Source organism: Tyto alba, unplaced genomic scaffold (assembly GCF_018691265.1).
Source record: "Tyto alba isolate M040663 unplaced genomic scaffold, T.alba_DEE_v4.0 Super-Scaffold_40, whole genome shotgun sequence".
Taxonomy (NCBI): Eukaryota; Metazoa; Chordata; class Aves; order Strigiformes; family Tytonidae; genus Tyto; species Tyto alba.
Window position 1 is genome coordinate 7,155,464 of NW_024881316.1, and position 20,233 is coordinate 7,175,696.

Consider the following 20,233-nt stretch of genomic DNA (forward strand, 5'->3'; position numbering starts at 1 on the left):
ACTCAAAAGTCTCTAAGGGATCAAGGATAGAAGGCACATGTTATTTCCTAGGGACTTGAGGATACTATCCTGGAAGCAATGTGGGGTGGGTTGTTGACTTGCATAAATGCTAAATCCATCCTTTCAAGGTTCTTAATGTATTTTACACAGGTTTATTAGACATTGAATTTCGCTGAAAGATAGGGGAGTATATCTCTACTCGCAGCAGACAGGATGAGTAAAACAGAAATCAATTACAACTGGTCTTCTCAGAAGATACTTCCATTCAGCAAAAAGAGTTTCCTCTTCAGAATAACTGACCTATAATTCCAGATGACTAAGATGATACAGGTGCTCAACTGCACAGGAGAGATTGAATTTTATCTATCAAAAATTTCAGTTGAAAGAACAAAAAGCATACCAATGGCAAGTCATGTACCAAGACCTTCAGCCAATTCAGTAACACAGCATGGCGTCTCTGTTTCCCATTTATATCAAAGAAATCATTGAATAAATGTTTTCCATAACAGAGACACAGAAATTTCAAGTGCTAATCTCTATCGCCAATGTTAAAGTATAATTGTTGCATGGGCTGGTGATGAAAATGGCTCCTTTAAAACAGGTAAAAATCTTCTTTCCTTATTTCAATTTAATTCTCTTTGAAAAAAATTAAGGACATATACTCAATCCACAGCATGGAAACAGATGCCTTAAATTTGTACAACCCGACAACTCTTCCAGAATAACGTGATATGGATTTAAGCTTTCCTTTTCAAAATTAACAAATAAATATATATCAATGGATTCAACTATTGTAGCAACATCTCCAGAAATAATTTGGTTATCTAGAATTTTAGAGCGCAAAGCAAAAATAGCTGGGTGTTCTGAGCTCACTATCCATGAACTCTGAACTGAGATGAAGTCATACAGCAACACGGTCCACACATGCAGTGCAGAGATATGGCAGGCCACATATACTTTGTGGGGTTTTTCTGGGTGGTGGGCAGAGGGAAGAGGAGCTTCACTCTGCACTTGCTCAAGTAACATAATGTGATATATAACCTGCTACCATAAAAAGTGCTAAAATAGAGACGTATGGTACCTATAAGTATTTACAAAGATGCTTGGACTGTATCTGTCCAGAGAATAAGAGACTACTTTTCCCCTCGATTATATAATTTGTCACACACAGTAAAGTTTATAAATATTTATTATTGGAAAAACACTTAGGGTATTTTTCCTTTCTTTACATTTAATTTAGCATGCAGAATCAACTCACATTACGTTTTCATGGACTGCCAGGCCACCATAAAAGGGGCATAAAAGTCCTACATAGTTCACTACCTGGCAACAGTTCATATAAACATTGTTTTTATTAGACAATCCCTCTAAAGAAAAAAAAAAAAAAAAAAAAACCAAAAAACAAACAACAGTCTATAAAAGGTAAGATCTGTTAAATCAAAAGACCTTGTACTGGGCAGTGCACAAGAAAAATAATTTCTAGTACCTCTGTAAAGGGCATCTTCAGCTTTTATTGCAGTTTGCTTTCGTTTGTGTCTCTTAATTTGAAGAACTGTACAATACCTGTCCAGTATATGCAAAGTCCAGGGCTTGTTTTAAACCAAGGCTTGTGACACCATGCAAATTCACCTCATCAGCTTCGCTTTCAACCATGCAGAGACTGAACATTGCCTATGAAAAGAAAAGAAATGTTATTAACCATCAAAAACAATGCCCAGTGGAGGGTCCAAGAAGAGGAGGAGGATTGATTTTTCCACCTTCACTACCCTTTGTTTTTCCTCGGATAAGAATTCTAAATGGCAACAGACTTGCAAGAATTAGATCTATACTGAGTTTTCAATACTAACCCCATCGCAATCAATCTTGCAACTGAGCCCTTTTATTAATAAAGAAATACAAAAACTTATTCTGGAAAAGCTGAAACAAATCCCTTTGGTCCGTGTACATATACTTCTTAACTAAGTAATTCAGGTGAAATCAATAGGAACAGCCACACACTAAGGTATTATTAAATAAAAAAAGATAAATAATTGGACTCAGGGAAAAAAAGTCATCTACGTAAGCACCTCTAGAAATAATACTTATATATAATATCATTATATATAGGTAGAAACAATAAGCCATACACAGTTACTTCTGTGAGAAGAAGGGTCAATTAACACAGCATCTTTCATAAACAATCGTTTCCCAATAAGCATCTCAGACCAGAATGTGAACAATATAATACTCCAGTTATTGAATGAGGAGAATGCAGTCACTTAAACCTGCAACCTCCCCTTACTTGTTACTGCCCCAGTTTCTCAGATTGTAAAACCTCAACTGAAGATTGGCTAGGTGCTATGGAACTTCTCTGAAAATAACACTGAGGAGAGCAACAGTCCTTTTCATCCAGTCTTACTTCCCAGATCATCAGTCTTCAGTGCCTCCCTGGACTGAAGCAACCATACTCAGCCTCTGGATCCATGTAGGAATCTTTTTATTCCCATTTCTGTTGAGCTTAGACTCCTATCTTTGTCCCTCACTCTTCCCTCCCAGCCTGCACTCCTGCTGCAGTACCCCTACTTACAACTCCTTTCCCCCTCTTACCAGTCCCATTCTCCATTCTTTGTCACTCACCCACACATTTTTTAACAAAATATACCACTCACAGTCGTTAGACAGTAAACTGAGAACAAATAAACTGAACAGTTTTACCATCTGTCATTGCTAAAGAGAATCTAAACTTATCCCCAGTAGGTTTTGTGCCAAACTTAATACCTCTATGGAGGCTACGAGACTTCATCTTGGAGAACTCCAGTAAAGAAGTACTTCTTATGAACATACCCTCTGCTACTTCTGTCTCTACTCTGGCTGGTATCTGCAGAAGCCGAGGCAGTCAACAAACACACTGGATTTCATATGCACAACCTGTCCACCAAGCACTGCGGAATTTAAAGGAAAAAATAAGCCCTACCCCCTCTAACAGTTCAGCACACAGTGTTCACCTAGACCCAAGTGGCTTCTTTCAAGAACCAAGTGATTATTGCAAGTAAGTAATTTCTTCTGAAAATGTTAGCATTTTTGTCATTAAAATGCCATAATTTGACATAAATCTGTTGCCTGGAAATCATAAAATAAGTAAGAGTGACATTTATCACATGGTCAGTCCTTGTATTTTTGCAATTTCTATTTCAGTAAAGTGATATCAGGGTTTCTTGCAAACTGACAACAGAAAAGAAGCATAAAATAGTTTAAAAGGTTTACCAGACAAATGTAGTACGACACAGCCATGAAATATACCTAGATAGAAAAAAAAAATGTTCTAACAAGTTCAGACACTTTTCTAATTCTGTTAAAAATGTAATCAGAGTTGGACTTTTCATTGTCATTTAGATGTATCAAATGAGCTTGGATAGCTACTCTGAGGTTTCAGGGCTTGCCAGGAACTGCAAGGTATCCATCAGCCACCAGCTCCGTGCAAAAGCTGATCTGCATTTTATGTCTGGAAGAGACAAGCTTCTCTTCTCAGAAATTCACTATGAAATAAACTTTTTGGGTAATATTAGTTTCACGCACCAATTCCGGAATGAAGAGAATAAAACCCCAAAGCAACACCTGTCTACATCAAGGTAGATTCGCACACTCAGTTCCATCACAGACTGCCTGCAGAAAGGCTCAGTGATACAAAATCTCGCATGCTCTGCGTTCTCTGACTGTGCTGCAGCAACCGTCTGTACACTGCCTACCTGTACATAGGAACCATCAAAAGACAGTGTGGTTACTAATAAAGTTTCTATTCTGATCAAGGGCTGATGTCCCACACAGTGGGTTAAGTTTACAGAGAAACACTTAACTGAATCTCATCTGTAGACCATGAATCACTTCCATAAAGAACTGGTAGAGTTCTTCTTTGTAGACTAATTAAATTTACCTTTAGGAGACTATTAGACTGTATCAGATTCCAACATGGTCCTTACACAGGGTTTATTACTACATCTAACTTAGTGGCCTGATCCAGATGAGTTCACTAACTCAGTCACTGTCCATAATGATCCACAGCATTTAACGAAGAGATTCCAGCAGAGCACTGGTGCCCTGCCAACTAGGACTCTCCCAGGCAACACCCAGGCTATGGTTCAGAGGGTAACTCAAGCCATGGCTGTTCCCAGTAGACAGAATGGATGAAGCCAACTTGTTTGCAGAGCAGAGAAGGTTTAGCCATATGGACACAAGCCATGCTGTGCCAGTCACTGTTAGGGCCAGAAAACAAGCCCTTATCCACCTTATTTACTGGTACAGGCAGAGTCTAATAGTGCAATGGGCTATCAGAACTGTAGCTGTCAGTAAGCCATAGGACTATGGCTTTGCATGCCATCTGCTATATGGAGTACATTTTCTCTCATACTATCCTCTAAGTATTCTGTCAAGTTTTTGATACTGAGCATGAAATACATCTGCTTTTCAGGGGGGAAAGATAAGGTCTGCAATAGTCCTCAGACAGTTCACATTCAGCTGAACTGGATTAGCCTCCGGGAAAGTAGTCCCCCGCACAGACGAACCCAGTACTGCTCAGTGATCCACGCTGCCTTCACCAGCAGGCAAATTTCCTTCTCATCCTGAGAGTTTAAAGGTTTAATCCAGCATGAAAAAAATCTGTTCAATCATAGGCAGAAATTGAGCTCAAATTCAGTCTTTCATTTGCACTGCTGTACTTGAATAGGGTAGTTTTAACTGTAGAAACATATGGATCATTGAATTCTGGCTTGAGACTTCACCAATACCTGGAGAATGAGTTACAGGTGGGCTGTCAAACTCTGGTTTCAGATGCATCTCTGAAAATGCTCTGAGGTTTTGTGAGCTTAAATAGATCTATCAGTCATGCTTTTAATGCAAGGCTAGTAGCCTACTTTATCTTTCCCTTGCGTACATTAAAAACAAGGCAATAGTATAAACACCTCAGGTGGATGTACAAGTGACAGACAAGAAAAACAATGAAATATAAAATATTTGGACAAGTACACAATTCAAAGTCAAACTTACCAGAAAAGTTACCAAATTTGGCTAAGCATGAAATGTTAATTATTTTAATTATTAATTTATTTCAATAATGCTAATATATCATAATTTTAAAATACTTCTGCTTGGACAAAATAAAATCTCTTTGAAAATGAATCATTTCTGCTCCATAACCATCATGACATTGGGCACTACAAATTGCCAATATGTTAACCAAAGATCCCTTTTATAATAAAACCCACTGGTGAGAGGACCTATCTTTTCATCCAGTTCCTTTAAATATCCAGGTCTTATTCTGCCATCCAATCAGCCAATAAGCCAACATTGCGGGAAATAAAGTGATTGTTTAAATTCTGCTGTTTTAAGTCAAGATTTTACTTAAGTAAACCAATTCCCCAAAAGAAAACCCAATCCACTTGCTATTCTGTGGCAACTGCTCCAAAATTCAAGTTTCAACATCATGCCACAAATGGATATATTCCATTTGTGGAATTCCACCTGAGCTCACACTTGTTTAAGCTACAAATTAGGATGGCCTCATTTTTGTGCGGCCAGCAGACACTTTATTAGCTGTAAAAAGAGAAAGGGAAGATTCGACCTTCCATTTCTTCTTCTAATCTTGGCCTGAAACAGAAACAGAGCTAGAGAACTATTTCCAAGGGAAAAAGAAAAAGCACATAATCTTTGGATAAAAATAAACAAATGTCCTGGGTTGAGTGAGTGGTGGAGTTTTTTGGTGGCAGGGGAGGGGGCTATCGGGGCAGCCCCCTGTGAGAAGCGTCTCGAAGCTCCCCCAGCTCCACGTCAGCTCCACTTCTGTTTGGGAAATTGAGCCAATCGGCTGCGCCTCTGCAATAACGTATTTAAGAAGGGACGTGGTGACGAGCAGTGGGACTTGTGAGGAGGAGTTGCTGCAGCTGCATGAACACCAAGGTCAGTGGAGGAACGGAGGAAGAAAGGAGGGGGGAGGTGTGCCGGAGCAGAGACCCCCCTGTATCCTGTGGTGAGAGAGCAGGGCGCCCCCCCCCGCCACCCATGAAGACCTACGGTGGAGCAGACACTGATTTATGGCCTGTGGCTTCTGCTTGCATGATCAAGGTGCTGTGCCCGAAGAAGGCCGGGGTCTCATGGGAAAAGGCAGCCCCGCTGCTGTAATTCAGCGCTGGGAGGATTGCAGCATGTGGGGGTGTCCCACGCCGGAGCAGCTCGGGAAGGGCTGCAGCCGTGGGAGGGACTCCAGTCGGAGGAAGTTAGTGACCCATGACGGAGCAGTGTGGGGAACGCTGCGGCCCATGGGAGGAATTCATGTTGGAGAAAGTTTGTGGAGGACTGTCTGCTGTGAGAGGGGGACCACAATGGAGCAGGAGGAACAAGTTTTGGACACTCCCCTCACCGAAGATAAGGAAAGTGGCAGCGCTGACTGCACCCCCCATTCCCTGCCCCTGTGTCACTGGGGGAGGAGGTAGAGATATCGGGAGCAGAGCTGAGCCCGGGAAGAAGGGAGGGGTGGGGGGAAGGTGTTCTCAAGGTGTGGCAATGCTTCTTACTGTCCTACTCTGTTATGTGTTGTTAGTGTCTGTAATAAATGTATGTTCTATTTTTCTTCCCCTAACGAGTCTGCCTTTTGCTCGTGATCATAAAGGGGAATTCTTCCCCATTCCAGTCCTATCTTGAACCCACCTTTATAAACGTGTTTCTTCATAAATATAGAACACAAAAACGACAAGAGCTCAAAACTAAATGGCACAGAACAACAGGGTGACTAGGCTCACATGTGATCAGATCTGATGTAACCCCGCAAAGCAGCCTGAGTAAAAGATGTTTAGCAGAGCCATTGGGTCTAACTTTCCATGCACGGCTTTTGCTGCTGCTTAGCTTTCAAAAGCAAAATGCAAGATGGGTGTACAACACCACCAAATTAGAATAATGTATTACTGTTAAAGTAAGTAAAAATGAGACCAAAAAAATGTCTAGATACATTGATTTTATCACTCAGGCAGCACTGCAGCAACTTGTACAGACTCCTTCACAACATACAACTTTAAGAACAGACAGTGGGGTCAGAGAAACACAAGATGATATTCAAAATCCCCAAAATACAAATTGCTCACTGTTGGAATGGTGAAGTACCAAATTCTTCCTTGCCTTTGAGTAATTTTCTTACATACTCAGGTGTTTCATGTCCATGAGAGTAATGAGCTTGATCTCATTTGTGCACATCAATCTTACAGGCATGTCAGGCATAGGAAGCAGTATGTCATCACATAACAACTTAACCAAGTTGTACATTATTTTACACAGGTAAACTCTTTCAGTGAAATCCATGCAACTTAGTGGCCTTTTAAAGGTAAGAAACAGAATCAAAACATATGCAACCTCAGGAGACAGGTAAATGAATATAAAAAGAACAAATGGTTATGCTTCTTTTTAAAAAAATAGCGACCAAAATTGTAAGTAACTTACTGCTATGACCTGGGGAAACAAATTGGAATTCTTACTCTTGAGCTTTTATAAGATTTCTGCTGGGAGTTAAAAAATAAGATAAAATTTGAACACTGAGGTAACCACTGGATTCTAATTTAAATCTACATAAAACGTTTAAGAGATGTTTAAAGGAAATTAATAAAGTCACCAAATGAACAATAATATGATACATTGGGTGAATACTGTATAGAAGAGAAACTGGTAATATACCTGTAAAATTGAGACAAAAGGAGAGGAAATTGTTATCAGGACCTGTAATAAGCGTATCTGAAGTTAGGTAGCTGTATAACAAAAAGAAGTAAAAAGTGTTTTCTGGATAATCAATAGATAGAAATAGGCATGTTTAGACACCAATTTACATAACTTAGTGGGATGAAATATGCCTTCTACTCTTAACTGTAGAGGGAACCTAAACAGCCTAGCCTAGATGCCTAAAAGAGGTGAAAACTTTAATCCTAAGAGTAAAGGGTTAAGTGAACTGAAGAATGAAAGTTGAAGAGATAAGAGTGAATTGCATCTTCTTAGAGTATTCATTTTAGGAGAACAGAAGAACTTCTCAAGATGAGTATTTCTGGAATGAAACCTACAGGGACAGCAATAATAAAAACTGAGAAATGTCTGCTCCTGTAAGTTTGTTTCCTGTGACAAATTACTATATACAAAACCCCAGAGTTTTCTTTCACTTCTCTGAACTCATGTAAAGTCATTACTTTAAAAGCCTTAGGTGAGTGGGTCTTTAAAAAAAAAAAGGTTACAGATCACCAATTATGAGAGGCTGAATCCACACAAAATGCTGTCTATCTTGACCTATCTTGACCTTTTTATATTCATCCCTTACTTCTGCTACATCTACTTTCCTGATATGTTCCAAATGGGACATGAGCAAATGACCATTTAAATTACTGCCTTCAAGAAATACCCTGGCTCTTCTAGAAGTAAAATAATCCTAGGTTCCAGGGCATAGCAGTTATGTCTAAAATATCTCAAAGCACCCTCCGCAAGATTCTGAAGCCACATTCACCATTATCCATTTTTCTAAGCTTTCAAAAATCAGGAAGTAAGCTGAGTCTGCTGCAGCAATCTACAGTAACCCAAAGAGCAACATTTCCAAATTTCCTCTCTCTGTTTTCTCAAACGTTGTTTAGAAAACTACCAGCAGCACTAGTTCCAAGTCCACTACAATACAAAAATGAACATTTGGATCTCCCCACCAATGCATAGCTCTGTCCTACACAAATTCTTGTTCGACCACAGACTTCGCAGTAGAGAGTAAGCACAATAATAAAATCCTGGGATACTTTAGAATCACCTCCATTAAAAGCTTCATTCATGTGATGTTCATAGGGTTTTAGCAAGGCCAAGCTTGTTTTACACAACACAATGCAAATATCTCAACTCAGTTCACCTCCCACTCAGCTCACCCTGTCACCTTTCATCCTTGACTCTAGCAGTTGAAAGCTTTTGCAGCTGATGTGGAAGAGCTTGCCCTTACCTTCAGCTGTTGTTCTTGTGTGGCTGTCCAGAAATATGACACATTCTCTACTGTAAAGTGCATAAGCATTTGCTGGACTTCCTCACAATCACCACCAGATAAGGAGAGTGGAAAGTTGGCACAGGACAAACTAGCATTCTTGTAGTTCCTTTCATTGCACCACACTCAAAAAAGATGAACATCCAGAAGTCAAGATGAACTAATAGCAAGTTAAGCTCAAGGCACACGAGCTTTCTCATCTCTAAGTCAGTACAGAGCTCTGTGTTAAATATTCACTCCTACTTTCCCTACTAACTATTGACTATATTGTAAGCACTTTGGTCAAATGTTATGAGAAAAAATTCTCATCAGTCTTACTATAAATTAAACCTTAGGTATGCCATCTCACCCAGCCTCTTGTTACTGATGCCGAGCATTATAGGAGAAAATTAAAATGCTCTAAACTTGTTTGGTAGTCACATTAACTATTTATTTATCTTTTTTCCACCCAATTCAGAAACTCATCTGAAGAAAACAAGATAACTTCATATATATTTATAGCTGGGAAAAAAAGCCACTACAACAATTTTGAAAGTGAGTGAATATCTATTCTGTCTGTCTAGCAAACTACTTGATAAATAACTGATCAGTGAAAGCACCAATGTTTTCCTTCGCTATTTATCTTTTTGAACTGAATTTTTAAAGTAACTAACACTATCTAGCATTGTTTTACTATTTTACAAAAGCAGAATTGTCATCTAAAATTTCTGCCCCCACAAGTCCACAATGATATTGCTCGAGTTCTTTTTAAAATTATTTTAAAATAGATAGGCACCTTCATTAAATGCAGTGTTTTACTCAAATTCAATTCCTACAGTATATGCACTTGCTTCTGTATTCACCTGTTTCACACCTTTTTCTTTACAGGAAATTGATCATATTTCTCATCTCATGCATCAGAAAAGCTAAAGAGAAAGTAAACTAACACTTCCAGAGTTCTTGGATCAATTTCTTACATTGCTCTGGGGACTCAGTTATAATGTGATAACTCAAGATTTTTTTTATTTCACATGTAATTTTAAGCCTGTAAAAAATCTTACTGGTATCAATGGAACAGCTCAGCCGTACATTCTTTCTGATTTGGGACTTAAGCCTATCTGTATATGGGTCTAAGTATCCAGTCCTGAGACTATCTTATGTATTTGGACTATAAACTCTTCCAGGCCAAAACATTCTCCTTCACAGTTTGTACTGAAATAACAACTCATAGTTAGTGTAACAGTCATAGTAAATAAATAAATAATCTATTAATCCCTTTTGTTGTACTACTCCTGAATTAACGTTTATATGTTCTAAACTTTCATTACATAAGCAGTATTATTTCCTCTTTGGTGTTTTCATCTATCACAACAACAACAAAAAAAGTGTTCAGAATGTATTAACAGGAGTCAAAATATTGCTTTGACAGACAGCAATGTCCACATCAAATATCAACTATGTTCTACATATGTAATATTTACTTATCCAAATAACCAATTGAATATGTGAATGTTTCCTTACTGCATGTAAAAATGTGTTTTGTTATTCTCACAACTAGCATGTTATATTTTGCTTTGTTTTCCTTCCAGTTTAAGCCTGTCTATTCTAAATCAATCATCAGCTATGTCCTCTGGAATCTCTTGCACACTGAAAAACATATCCATCAAAACCAACTGCATGAAATATGATTAAGAGGCTCATTACATGATTCTTCTGAATAAGTTCCATATAAATTACCAGATAAAATGTCACATAACATCAATCACTGATAACTGATCCTGCAGTAATTTACCTGCTCAGTGAAATCTACCTAAATATTGTTTTTTAATCATTTGCCATGCAACTAAAATAAATCCTCTAAAATGAAAAGGTCAGCTATCATTCACAGTTTAAGGGAATGTACAGTTAAAGAAATTAGAATAAATAAAAGAAAAACTGAGCAACAAAATATACAGTTTTATGCACAGTACTGGAGTCTCACATATTACTGTTAGCAAAGCAAATTCCACTGAACCTTTGGTGTTTATTTTAATACATCACAGTGCCAGACAGTGACACATGATTACACAACCCTTAAGAGCTTACCAAATCAACTGTATATGCAATGCACGTTAATACAAAAACATATTACTTCCTTAGTATCTTCAGAAATAAGTAATGAAAACTTAAGAAAAGAGCTAACCTAATGTTTAGAGGCCCTAAGGATGTCCTATTTTTCTCCTGTTTGCATAGTGCACATTTTTCTGGGGAGTAACCCAGTAAGAACAAAGTAATTTTCTTGGTTGTAACAAGGCATAGCGTCTTTACTCCCAGTCAAAATGAAAAATATAAGCATTTGTTGCTAACAAGTTACATTCTTGGCTGAACCTGCATCAAACCTAATTCATGTTTTGATAGCCATAGTTTAATAGTCAGTGTACTATGTCTTCCCCAAATTTCTGCTTAAATGCACAAGCATAATTTAAGACACAAGGGAAAAAGGACAGATTGTAACATACTGCTCCTAATGAGTTGCTGCATCACTAAGACCATCTATGTTCAAAAGTAGTCTAAGTTGTGCTGTATAAACTATTCTACAATTTTCATGTGCAACCCTCTATCAGAATAAAAAAAAAATACTAGCAGTGAACTACTACATCTACAGTAACCTTATTAGTGCCAATATTTCAAAATAAATTAATCACAGGTGGTCCTAAAAACCAAAATTATTGTTTTCTTTGTGTCAGAAGCAAGAAAACTAAATTGTAAGGACAGTGTCATGTAAAGCACTGCATTAATCTACAGTAGTGTACAGTCTGTCCTAACAACACTCTTAGAGCAGGTCTGCCTTTTGGAATATAAGGGGAGAAGCATAACGGAAACCAGATTTTTTTTTTCCAGCATCTCCAGTCAAGCACAGAAAAGTATGAGTCACATTTGCAAATTTTGGCTTAAATTGGTTTAATGCTTCCCAGTGAATGCATAAGCCTATTGTTCGTGTCCTTTGATGATTTTAGCAAGTGATATCAAAAGCAAGCCCAAAATAAAACTGGATTAAAACTCAGCTCTTGAACTAGCACTTTAATTACCACAATACATTTCATTCAGGGAGGCAAAGCCTCTTGTGATACCATTTCGCAGGAAAAATCATGATCAAAATTTTGATATCTTTAAGGGGCTTATTTTTAAAAGCATACTTCATACAGTACCATCAAAACAAATTCCCCAGCTCAGTGCATATGGGCTATAACTAAACAGTTGTACAGCCATGCTTAATCTAACAGAACTAGAGTAACATAATCTTAGTTATTATAATTAGCTTCTTAAGAAGCCATTTATAATGTGATGTAAATGTCATTAGACACTGACATCCAAATGTTCCAACCAATAGAAAACTATGACTATTATCTTATATTCTTCAGTGTAACTGCAAAAGCATAAATGTTATGTGAGAAACCTAATGTTGAAACTTGAAATGGTTCATTCTATGAGGGTTTGTGCTAGATACCTTTCATACCTGGTCCATTTTATGAGGATTTGAACTAGGTACCCTTCATATCTTTCAAAAAAATCCTGTTTTCCATTATTGTTTTAAATTCTGTTTTCTATTAAGATTATAGCACAATTTTGCTGAAGAACTACTTTTAATTTCCACCAACATATTTATTAAGTTATTTTATACAGGCAAAAGAATAAAACCAGCTCACCACTTTTCCTCAGTTTTCAAAATCCTTTTACTGATAAAAATCTACACATGTAATTAAACACCAAGAATTTGCTAAATAAAAGAAGAATGACTTGACTAACCAAGCTTATGTTAATATTGCAGTCATTTGTCACAGTAGTTTCCATCATCAGCTGAGCTCTGCCCTCCATCAGCTATCTCCTACAGAACAAATGCCTGTAAAATCATCTATTAATATTATTTTTAATAGTCTACATTTGACTGTGCTCACTTATCCTGTGACTCTCCATGTCTCACAAACCAACCCCCTCCAAACTAACAGACCACAATGACATCAATTTAATTATTCCCATAAATTCTATCAGCTTGACAGCTACTCTTTTTTGGTTGAAATCTAACTCTGGCAAGGTAGATCCTTACGTGCCAGGTACGAGAACTTCGGAAAACGCAGATGGACATTTCATAAGGCGTTCTAATATTCAGTAATTTGGTTTTCAAATGGGCTTTGTATACATTTGTTACATATTTGTCTAGCTGGCACCCTATGACCTTGGAAGGTCAGGTTATTTCATCAGTAGCTAAGAATGCTCCACATGTCTGAGGAGATGGCAACCAGTAATTTGATTTTTGCACACAGGCACATACAAACATAAAATTGGTTTTATACATATAAAAGTAATAGCTGCAGCCTACTGGTGAAGAGTATGTTATGCTGGGATCTAACCTTTCCTTTTCCACAAAGTGGATTCACAATAAGCTTTTGACAAAGGCCTTCAAGGCAAATTAGGCAAGAGAGAAAAGAGGAGAGATCTTTGCGTGGATAAATAAGTGACTGAATACATAAAACAGCAAACAAGAAAAAAGCAAGCCAGTTTTCACAGGGAGTGACAATTCCAGGGGAGCACCTCAGTCTGGGTTGCTTACATACCCAGAGAAGATCTGGAAAAGGATGAAAGCAGTGCAGCTAGAAAGTCCGTTGAGGCAAAGCAAGGTAGGCAGGACGTGGGCAAAATCTGATAAACTGTAAAAGGAATGTATGAGATGAGTGTCTGGCTTCTAAAATGGCTGCTATAAAATTAGCATATGAGAGTTTCGGGAAAAAAAATCATCCTTGTACTCATCAATTGTATAAAAAAAAATAAAAAAAAAAAATCAAAGCTTAGAAATTTTTACGCAAGAGAGAACAAAACAGAAATCAACCCTATGCCCAAGCAAAAAAATCTATGCTTTGCCTATTCCTGCATGCAATTCTTTTACCCTCATCTCACGAAAGATATACTAGAGCTGTAAAATCTTCAGAGAAGGGCAAAAGGCATCATCAAGCACATAGAACCGCTTCCATTTGAGTAGCATCTGAATGTTAGAAATTTCCAACCTGGAAAAGAGATGATTGAGTACCCTGAGAAGAATACCTAGGAACTGATGATTCATTGTCTTTTCCAACGGAAGAACTAGGAGGAATAGGTGAAACTGGTGGAAATCAGATGCAGAACAAACAAAAAGTAGTTCTTCACGCAACAGGCAGTGACCCACCTTGTTCAAGAACACAATGGATGAGAAATCTTACACAGACTCAATGGGAACAAGCTTTGATGAGAGCCCTATTTAGGACTGCTGAATAAACAGGAATCACACCCTGCTGAGGAAATGCCCCTGAGCTGAAAGCAGCTGGAGAATTCTCAGGGACACACCACATACACTTATTCTGGATTTACTCTTTTTCTCCAGACATCACGAACAGCTACTGCTAAAGCAACAATCCAACACAGTGTGACCATTCTTACGTTCCCACCCAATGCTGTTAAGGGCATCTCCTTTTTTGGGGGCATTACCTATTAAGTAGTAAATCGAGAGGCAGTCTAATTCATTCATCACTTGCACAGTATGCCATCCAGTTAAGAGTAGATTGGGACTTAGAGAAGTTTTAGATGTCTAAATTCGAGAACAAGTTGACTCAGGCAGATTAACTCTTGCCCTTTTAAAGATAAGCAGCCATCAGCATTTTACAAAGCTGTTCAGGACAGTGAAATGTAGGGGTTCCACTGCTTACATCCAACCTTTTACTAGATGAAGGCCTACAGTGACATGAATTCAACTAGCCAATATCGCATTTCAGTCTACTAAAATGAAAGCAAGGTGTAAAAAAATTACACTGTTGACAATGAAGCAATTGAATAATTTGTTTAAAGATATTTCCTCTCAAATTTCCAACAAGCATGATGTACAACACAAAAGGCAAAAGCGTGTGCACTGTGATGGTGGTCGTCTTATATAAATGAGGGGGAATGGAAGAAACCCTGAGGGAGCTTCCAAAAGAAAAACCACTATTTCAATAGTGTTAAAACATCCTAACACCAGCTATATGTACAAGTGCAACATATGGATTGTGTTTTTAACTCTCCAGCAGTCTTGCCTATTTCTTTGGATACTTCTCATGTTATTAAAATGGTATGACGGTCCCACTTACTGAACACAAAAATTGATACACTGCCCAAATAATTCACTCTGGTGTCTTCAGCTTCACTACACCCACAGAATAAGAGCTTTAATGTCTCCTGTGGTTGTGTAGGAAGATAGTGATGGAGACTGCAAAATATAGAAGAGTGTCTACTGCATCCAACAATGTTCTAAAACATAAGACTTCAACAGACTTACAGGAACTGAGAAGAAAACAGGTGTGAAACACTTCTCTACCACAGACCTACCCCAATAAATTGGCTTTCCATGGGCAGACACTCAGCAACACAGAAACTGCAGCTGAGCCCAGCCCAGCTTCAGAACACTTGTTATAGCAGCACTGCAAAATTGAACTGAGGTAGCCTGGAGCAAGCAAAGATGACAGTAAAGAAAACTGGCAATTACAGGAACACAGCTGCAGTGACTCCTTTCTGTCCTGCTTTTAAACCGAGAAAATGCATCAATTAAGTAGTAACCAAACACTATATGTTGTTGTAACACTAATTTAATTCATGACAATGAGCCACAGTCTCCTATGTCCTATCTCACTAACTGCAAAGTTGATTCTGCCATACTTATTCATGGTGCACACACTTATTATCTAGGGACTTCAAAAAAGAAAAAAAATAATCAAGAGAATAGCTCAGAGAACACGTAACCATATTGTCTACCATTCAGCAGTGGCAGAATTGCAATTAATTCATTTACATACTATGAGAATTGCAACAGAAGCACATTTACTCGGACAGCATAAGAACTGATGGGCATTTGAAGATAGAATTCAGAAAAGAGAAAATTCTTGTAGATGTTTTTGATAGAACTCACATTGCTGAGCTGTGGGAATTCTGTCTGCAGCAAAGGAAGATTGCTTCAGAGCCTCACAGAACCAAAATTCATTATTTGCAAAGATAAGGATGAACAAAGTAAGGTAACCCAGATACACTCCCTTACTTTGTCCACTTTTAAAGAATATTAAAGTATATATTAAAAAAGCTTTAAAACATTTGCAAACCATTTTTGAGTATACTTCAGAAGTAAAAAAAGTTTGTTCAGATAAATATTACAGAAGCCACCTCACATCTGCCCATGTTACATTATTTCCAACAATTTGATTAAAACTTAGTAAAACTATTGACAATGCCTACATCAAACAATATTTTAAGAAGTGAAGGAATGCACTGTTTTCTTGACATTCAACTGTAAGTGGATTACTGAATAATTAGTAACAATACTCTAATTTGTATTTAAACCTTTACATTATGCTAGGAGTACAACTTTTCAAGTATTTTTTTCCAGGACTCCTCTTATTTTAGGTAAGGTTTTTTTTTTCCTAATGAAAAGCAAACAGCACTGAGTTCTCATTTCTCAACAGGCGGTATATAAGTAACATGTTCACAACACTACACTACTATGAATCTTCAGATATCTTCTGCATTGTTGGTGTCACTCAGAACCATGTGTATTGTGACACATTTGGCTGACTTCATGTGTAGAAGAATTAAAACATAGTGCTAAACAGTTAGATGGCATGCTTAAATAGTCTTTAGATTTCTTACAGCATCATCATATGGTAGTGAACATTATGATGTCAATAACTGCAGGTCTGGAACCACTAGTAGGACTATATTTCTTCCCAAGTTTGAAGTTAGTATTCTTACATAGGAAGAATGCATTTAAAAAAAAACCAACCAACCAACCAAACAAACAAAAAAACCCAACAACAACAACAACAACAAAAAAAAAAACAGAACAAAAACAAAGCAACGAAAATAAAACAAAAACACCCAAGAGAGATTAAAAAGAGAGTTAAGAAGGGGACAAAATAGTTTTATCTCAGTATTAAGCATATTTAAAAGAGACATCTTTACCAAACTTCTTAGGCAGGAAAACTGCTGGTATGACAGTAAATAAGAATACTATATATCCTGTATTTAAGTTTTGTAGGGCAATTGGGAACTGCTTCTATGTTAGGGCATTGGTAACAGAAAACGGCACAGGTCAATATGAATTAGTACAGCAAAGACAAGAAATCCATTGGTCAAAAGTCTTACGTTTTCTCAGACTGTGGGGAAGAATGTTAAGAGTATGATGATGGCAAGGATGTATAAGTAAATGAGAGATGGCAAATAGCTATGATATTACCAGTTGTGCATAAATCATGATGGCAGCAGAAAGACAGCATAATATTTCATGGAAAATGTTTCAATTTTCATATCAGTAATCGTCTGTGAGAACAAAGATAAGCAGGAAAGGATGAAAGCAATCGTAATAGGGTGCATGGTTTGCCACCTTTGGGATGTTCACCTGACATGTCTACAATTGTCCATCTGCATCTTGTAGCTGATCTGTTAAGTGTGTCAGGCATGTGTCCAATTTCCAGATGAACAGCAGTTCCACCTGCAGCTCTTCTCTAGCCCCAAGCCACACATGGGTAGGTATGACTGCTTCTGAACAACTAACAGACAAGCTTTCTAGCTCGAGCATTAGAGGACGATTTTTGTCCTAAGAGTCAGGTTCATAAATAGGCTTGTTTTTCTTGGCCCTCTTTCTTGAATCCTTACAAGCAGTACACAGATTTTCCCAAACCCATTATGATAGTCTACATAATATGGATGCAACACATATTATTCCTATTACACTTAAAAGAATGTTGGATTTCAGCCTGTACTCTCCCAAACAAGTCTGTACTAGATATGTGCTCAGGAGTTCACGAAAAATAGCGTTGGCTCAGAATCTACCAGATTTTTACACTTCCAAAGTCCTTGGTCTGTCCTAAAATGGTAGGTTTCACAAGAAGAATACAGATGGGGAAAAGGGAAACATGGTCATTTCAGCTACAGGTCATATCCATACCACATCAGTTACACCAATATTTTTAGTTTCTTAACAAAAAATTAAAGCTTCAGTTTAACTAAAATGTTCTAGGAATGTTGTCTTTATTGTTTTGGTTCCAGCATGAAGCATAGAACAGTTGAGGTTGGAAGGAACCCCTGGAGGTCATATTGTCCAATTCCCTGCTCAAGCAGAGCCCATGACTGTGCCTGGATGGCTTCTGAATATCTCTGTTGATGGAGACCCTACAACCTCCCTGGACAACCCGTGTCAGTGCTCAGTTACCTCACAGTGGAAAAGCGTTTCCTGACATTCAGAAGAAACTGCCAGTTTCCATTTGTGCCCACTGCTCCTTGTCCTGTCACTGGGCACCAGTGAAAAGAGCCTGGCTCTGTCCTCTTTACACCCTCCCCCTTCAGGTATTTATATACCTTCATAAGATCCCCTGGAGCCTTCTCTGCTCCAGGCTAAGCAGTCCCACCTCTCTCTCAGCCTTTCCTCACAGCAGAGATGCTCTAGTCCCTTTCATCACCTTCGTGGCCCTTCGCTGGAATCTCTCCAGTATGTCTATGTCTCTCTTGTACCAAGGAGTCCAATACAGGACAACTATGGGTTATTAACATATTCCAGTGGTGATCAACTATATGTATTACATAGTGAAAAAACATAAATAAATGTTTTTGTAGTATTAATTAGGATACTATTGTTTAACTTACAGTATTTATTTTCTTTTGTCTACTGGGGAGGAAAAAACCTACATCTGTTGCCTTTATAGTCACAAATTGTTTAAAAGTGCATTTGGTGCTGCCTTACTTGCCTGAGCTGCGCAGAACTCAACAAAACCAAAATGCATCACAAGCACTGATCTCGATTTGCGAATTCCACTTACAACAACTTATATGCAAGATTCACAAAGATTAGTCTAACTTAGAACTTCAGGTTTCAAATTCATTAAAACACTGCTTTTGAGTGCAAGTTGCAGGTAGACAACAGGCGTATGAGAATTCACTTCAAGTTACCTGCTAGGTAATTATTACAAACAGATAATATCCTTATGAAGAATATATTTTGAATTATTTGAACTCAAGAATCTGCAGTAATTATTAAAAAAGAAAAAAAAAAAAGGAAATAAAAAGAAAAAGACATGTACATCATTTAAGAAAAGCAGTGATTCTACAAGCTTGGGGAAAATGAAGAAAAGCATTAGTTTAGAAACTAGTGTTAGATCATACAGTGAATCCATGTGACTGAGATCTACCAAAGCTGTGTTAGGCAATTAATACAGATCAAGTAGCTTAGTCTCTCAAATATATGATAATTTATGAATGAGAAAATGAAAATAAAATGATCTCAGGAAACTTTTAGACATACAAGAAGTAGTAGTATTTCTCAACATATACAGGAAGCTAGAAGTGAGGGTAAAAGCCTCTTTTGACACAAAAGTCTTAGTAATGACTCGGTATTACTAGAAGAATAGAGTTGATTTGGTCCAATGGAAAAAGCTAACATTTTTAAATGTTATGTGGAAAGACCATTTCTAAGTAGCATCACTTCTAGGCTACATTAGCATGGAAAATACCATTTGTTTGGTACACGCACATCAGCGGTAAAATACTGAAAAACAAAGTCATATTATACTGCAAAAGCAGTAGGCAATTCTGATTTCTCAGAACTAGCTCCTTAATTCTATCCCTAAGACAGGTTATAGAGAGCCTTTTCCTCCTTATGATTCATGTAGCAAGACCACACTGGTATTGGCATCATACAGCCTTTCATAACTTAGGGATTTGTTTATAAAAATTAATTCTCTAACCTTATCAAGAAACAATGCAATATATTGCAAAACACAAACAATCAGCAATGTTGTGTACACATCAAGAAGCTGACTTTTAACAGGGAAGAAAGATGGCACAAAAAGACCCTGAAAAGAAACAGCTTAAGAGTCAACTGCGACAGTTAGAAGTACAAAGTCTGTATGCAAAATTAGTATCTACTAGTTCATTTCAGAGAAGAAATATTCTTCTAAGAATTTAACATGCTCATTGTGGAAAAAAAATAGAATATTATTGACATTTTAGAATCTATTCTAGTTAATTGATATAATTTTGTTCATCCAGATTGCATGGAAGATATTCATCTTTTTGAGAAAGATCAAAGTCCTGTGACTACAAACCCACTCAAATGAAAAAGAAGGAAGAAGAAAGGAGTTGTTCTGACTGGAAAACCAATGCATTTTGTACAAGAAAATCTTGAGGTTATATAATCACCTGCCAACACTGTAAATGCCTACT

At 37.6% G+C, this 20,233-nt stretch overlaps 1 protein-coding gene across 31 annotated transcripts in view; it reads right to left on the reverse strand.

Moving 5' to 3' along the window:
- The window catches only part of KLHL32 (kelch like family member 32), a 152,445-nt gene that overhangs the window by 94,989 nt on the left and 37,223 nt on the right, over positions 1–20,233 (reverse strand). For 30 of the 31 annotated variants that reach the window (XR_006166375.1, XR_006166374.1, XR_006166376.1 and 27 more), the window contains one exon: positions 1,564–1,671. Coding sequence is in view for 27 of the 31 variants with exons in the window: in XM_042802930.1 (XP_042658864.1) it covers positions 1,564–1,671 (108 nt within the window). In the remaining 4 variants the exon portion in view is untranslated. The other variant, XM_042802934.1, reaches the window with a different exon arrangement.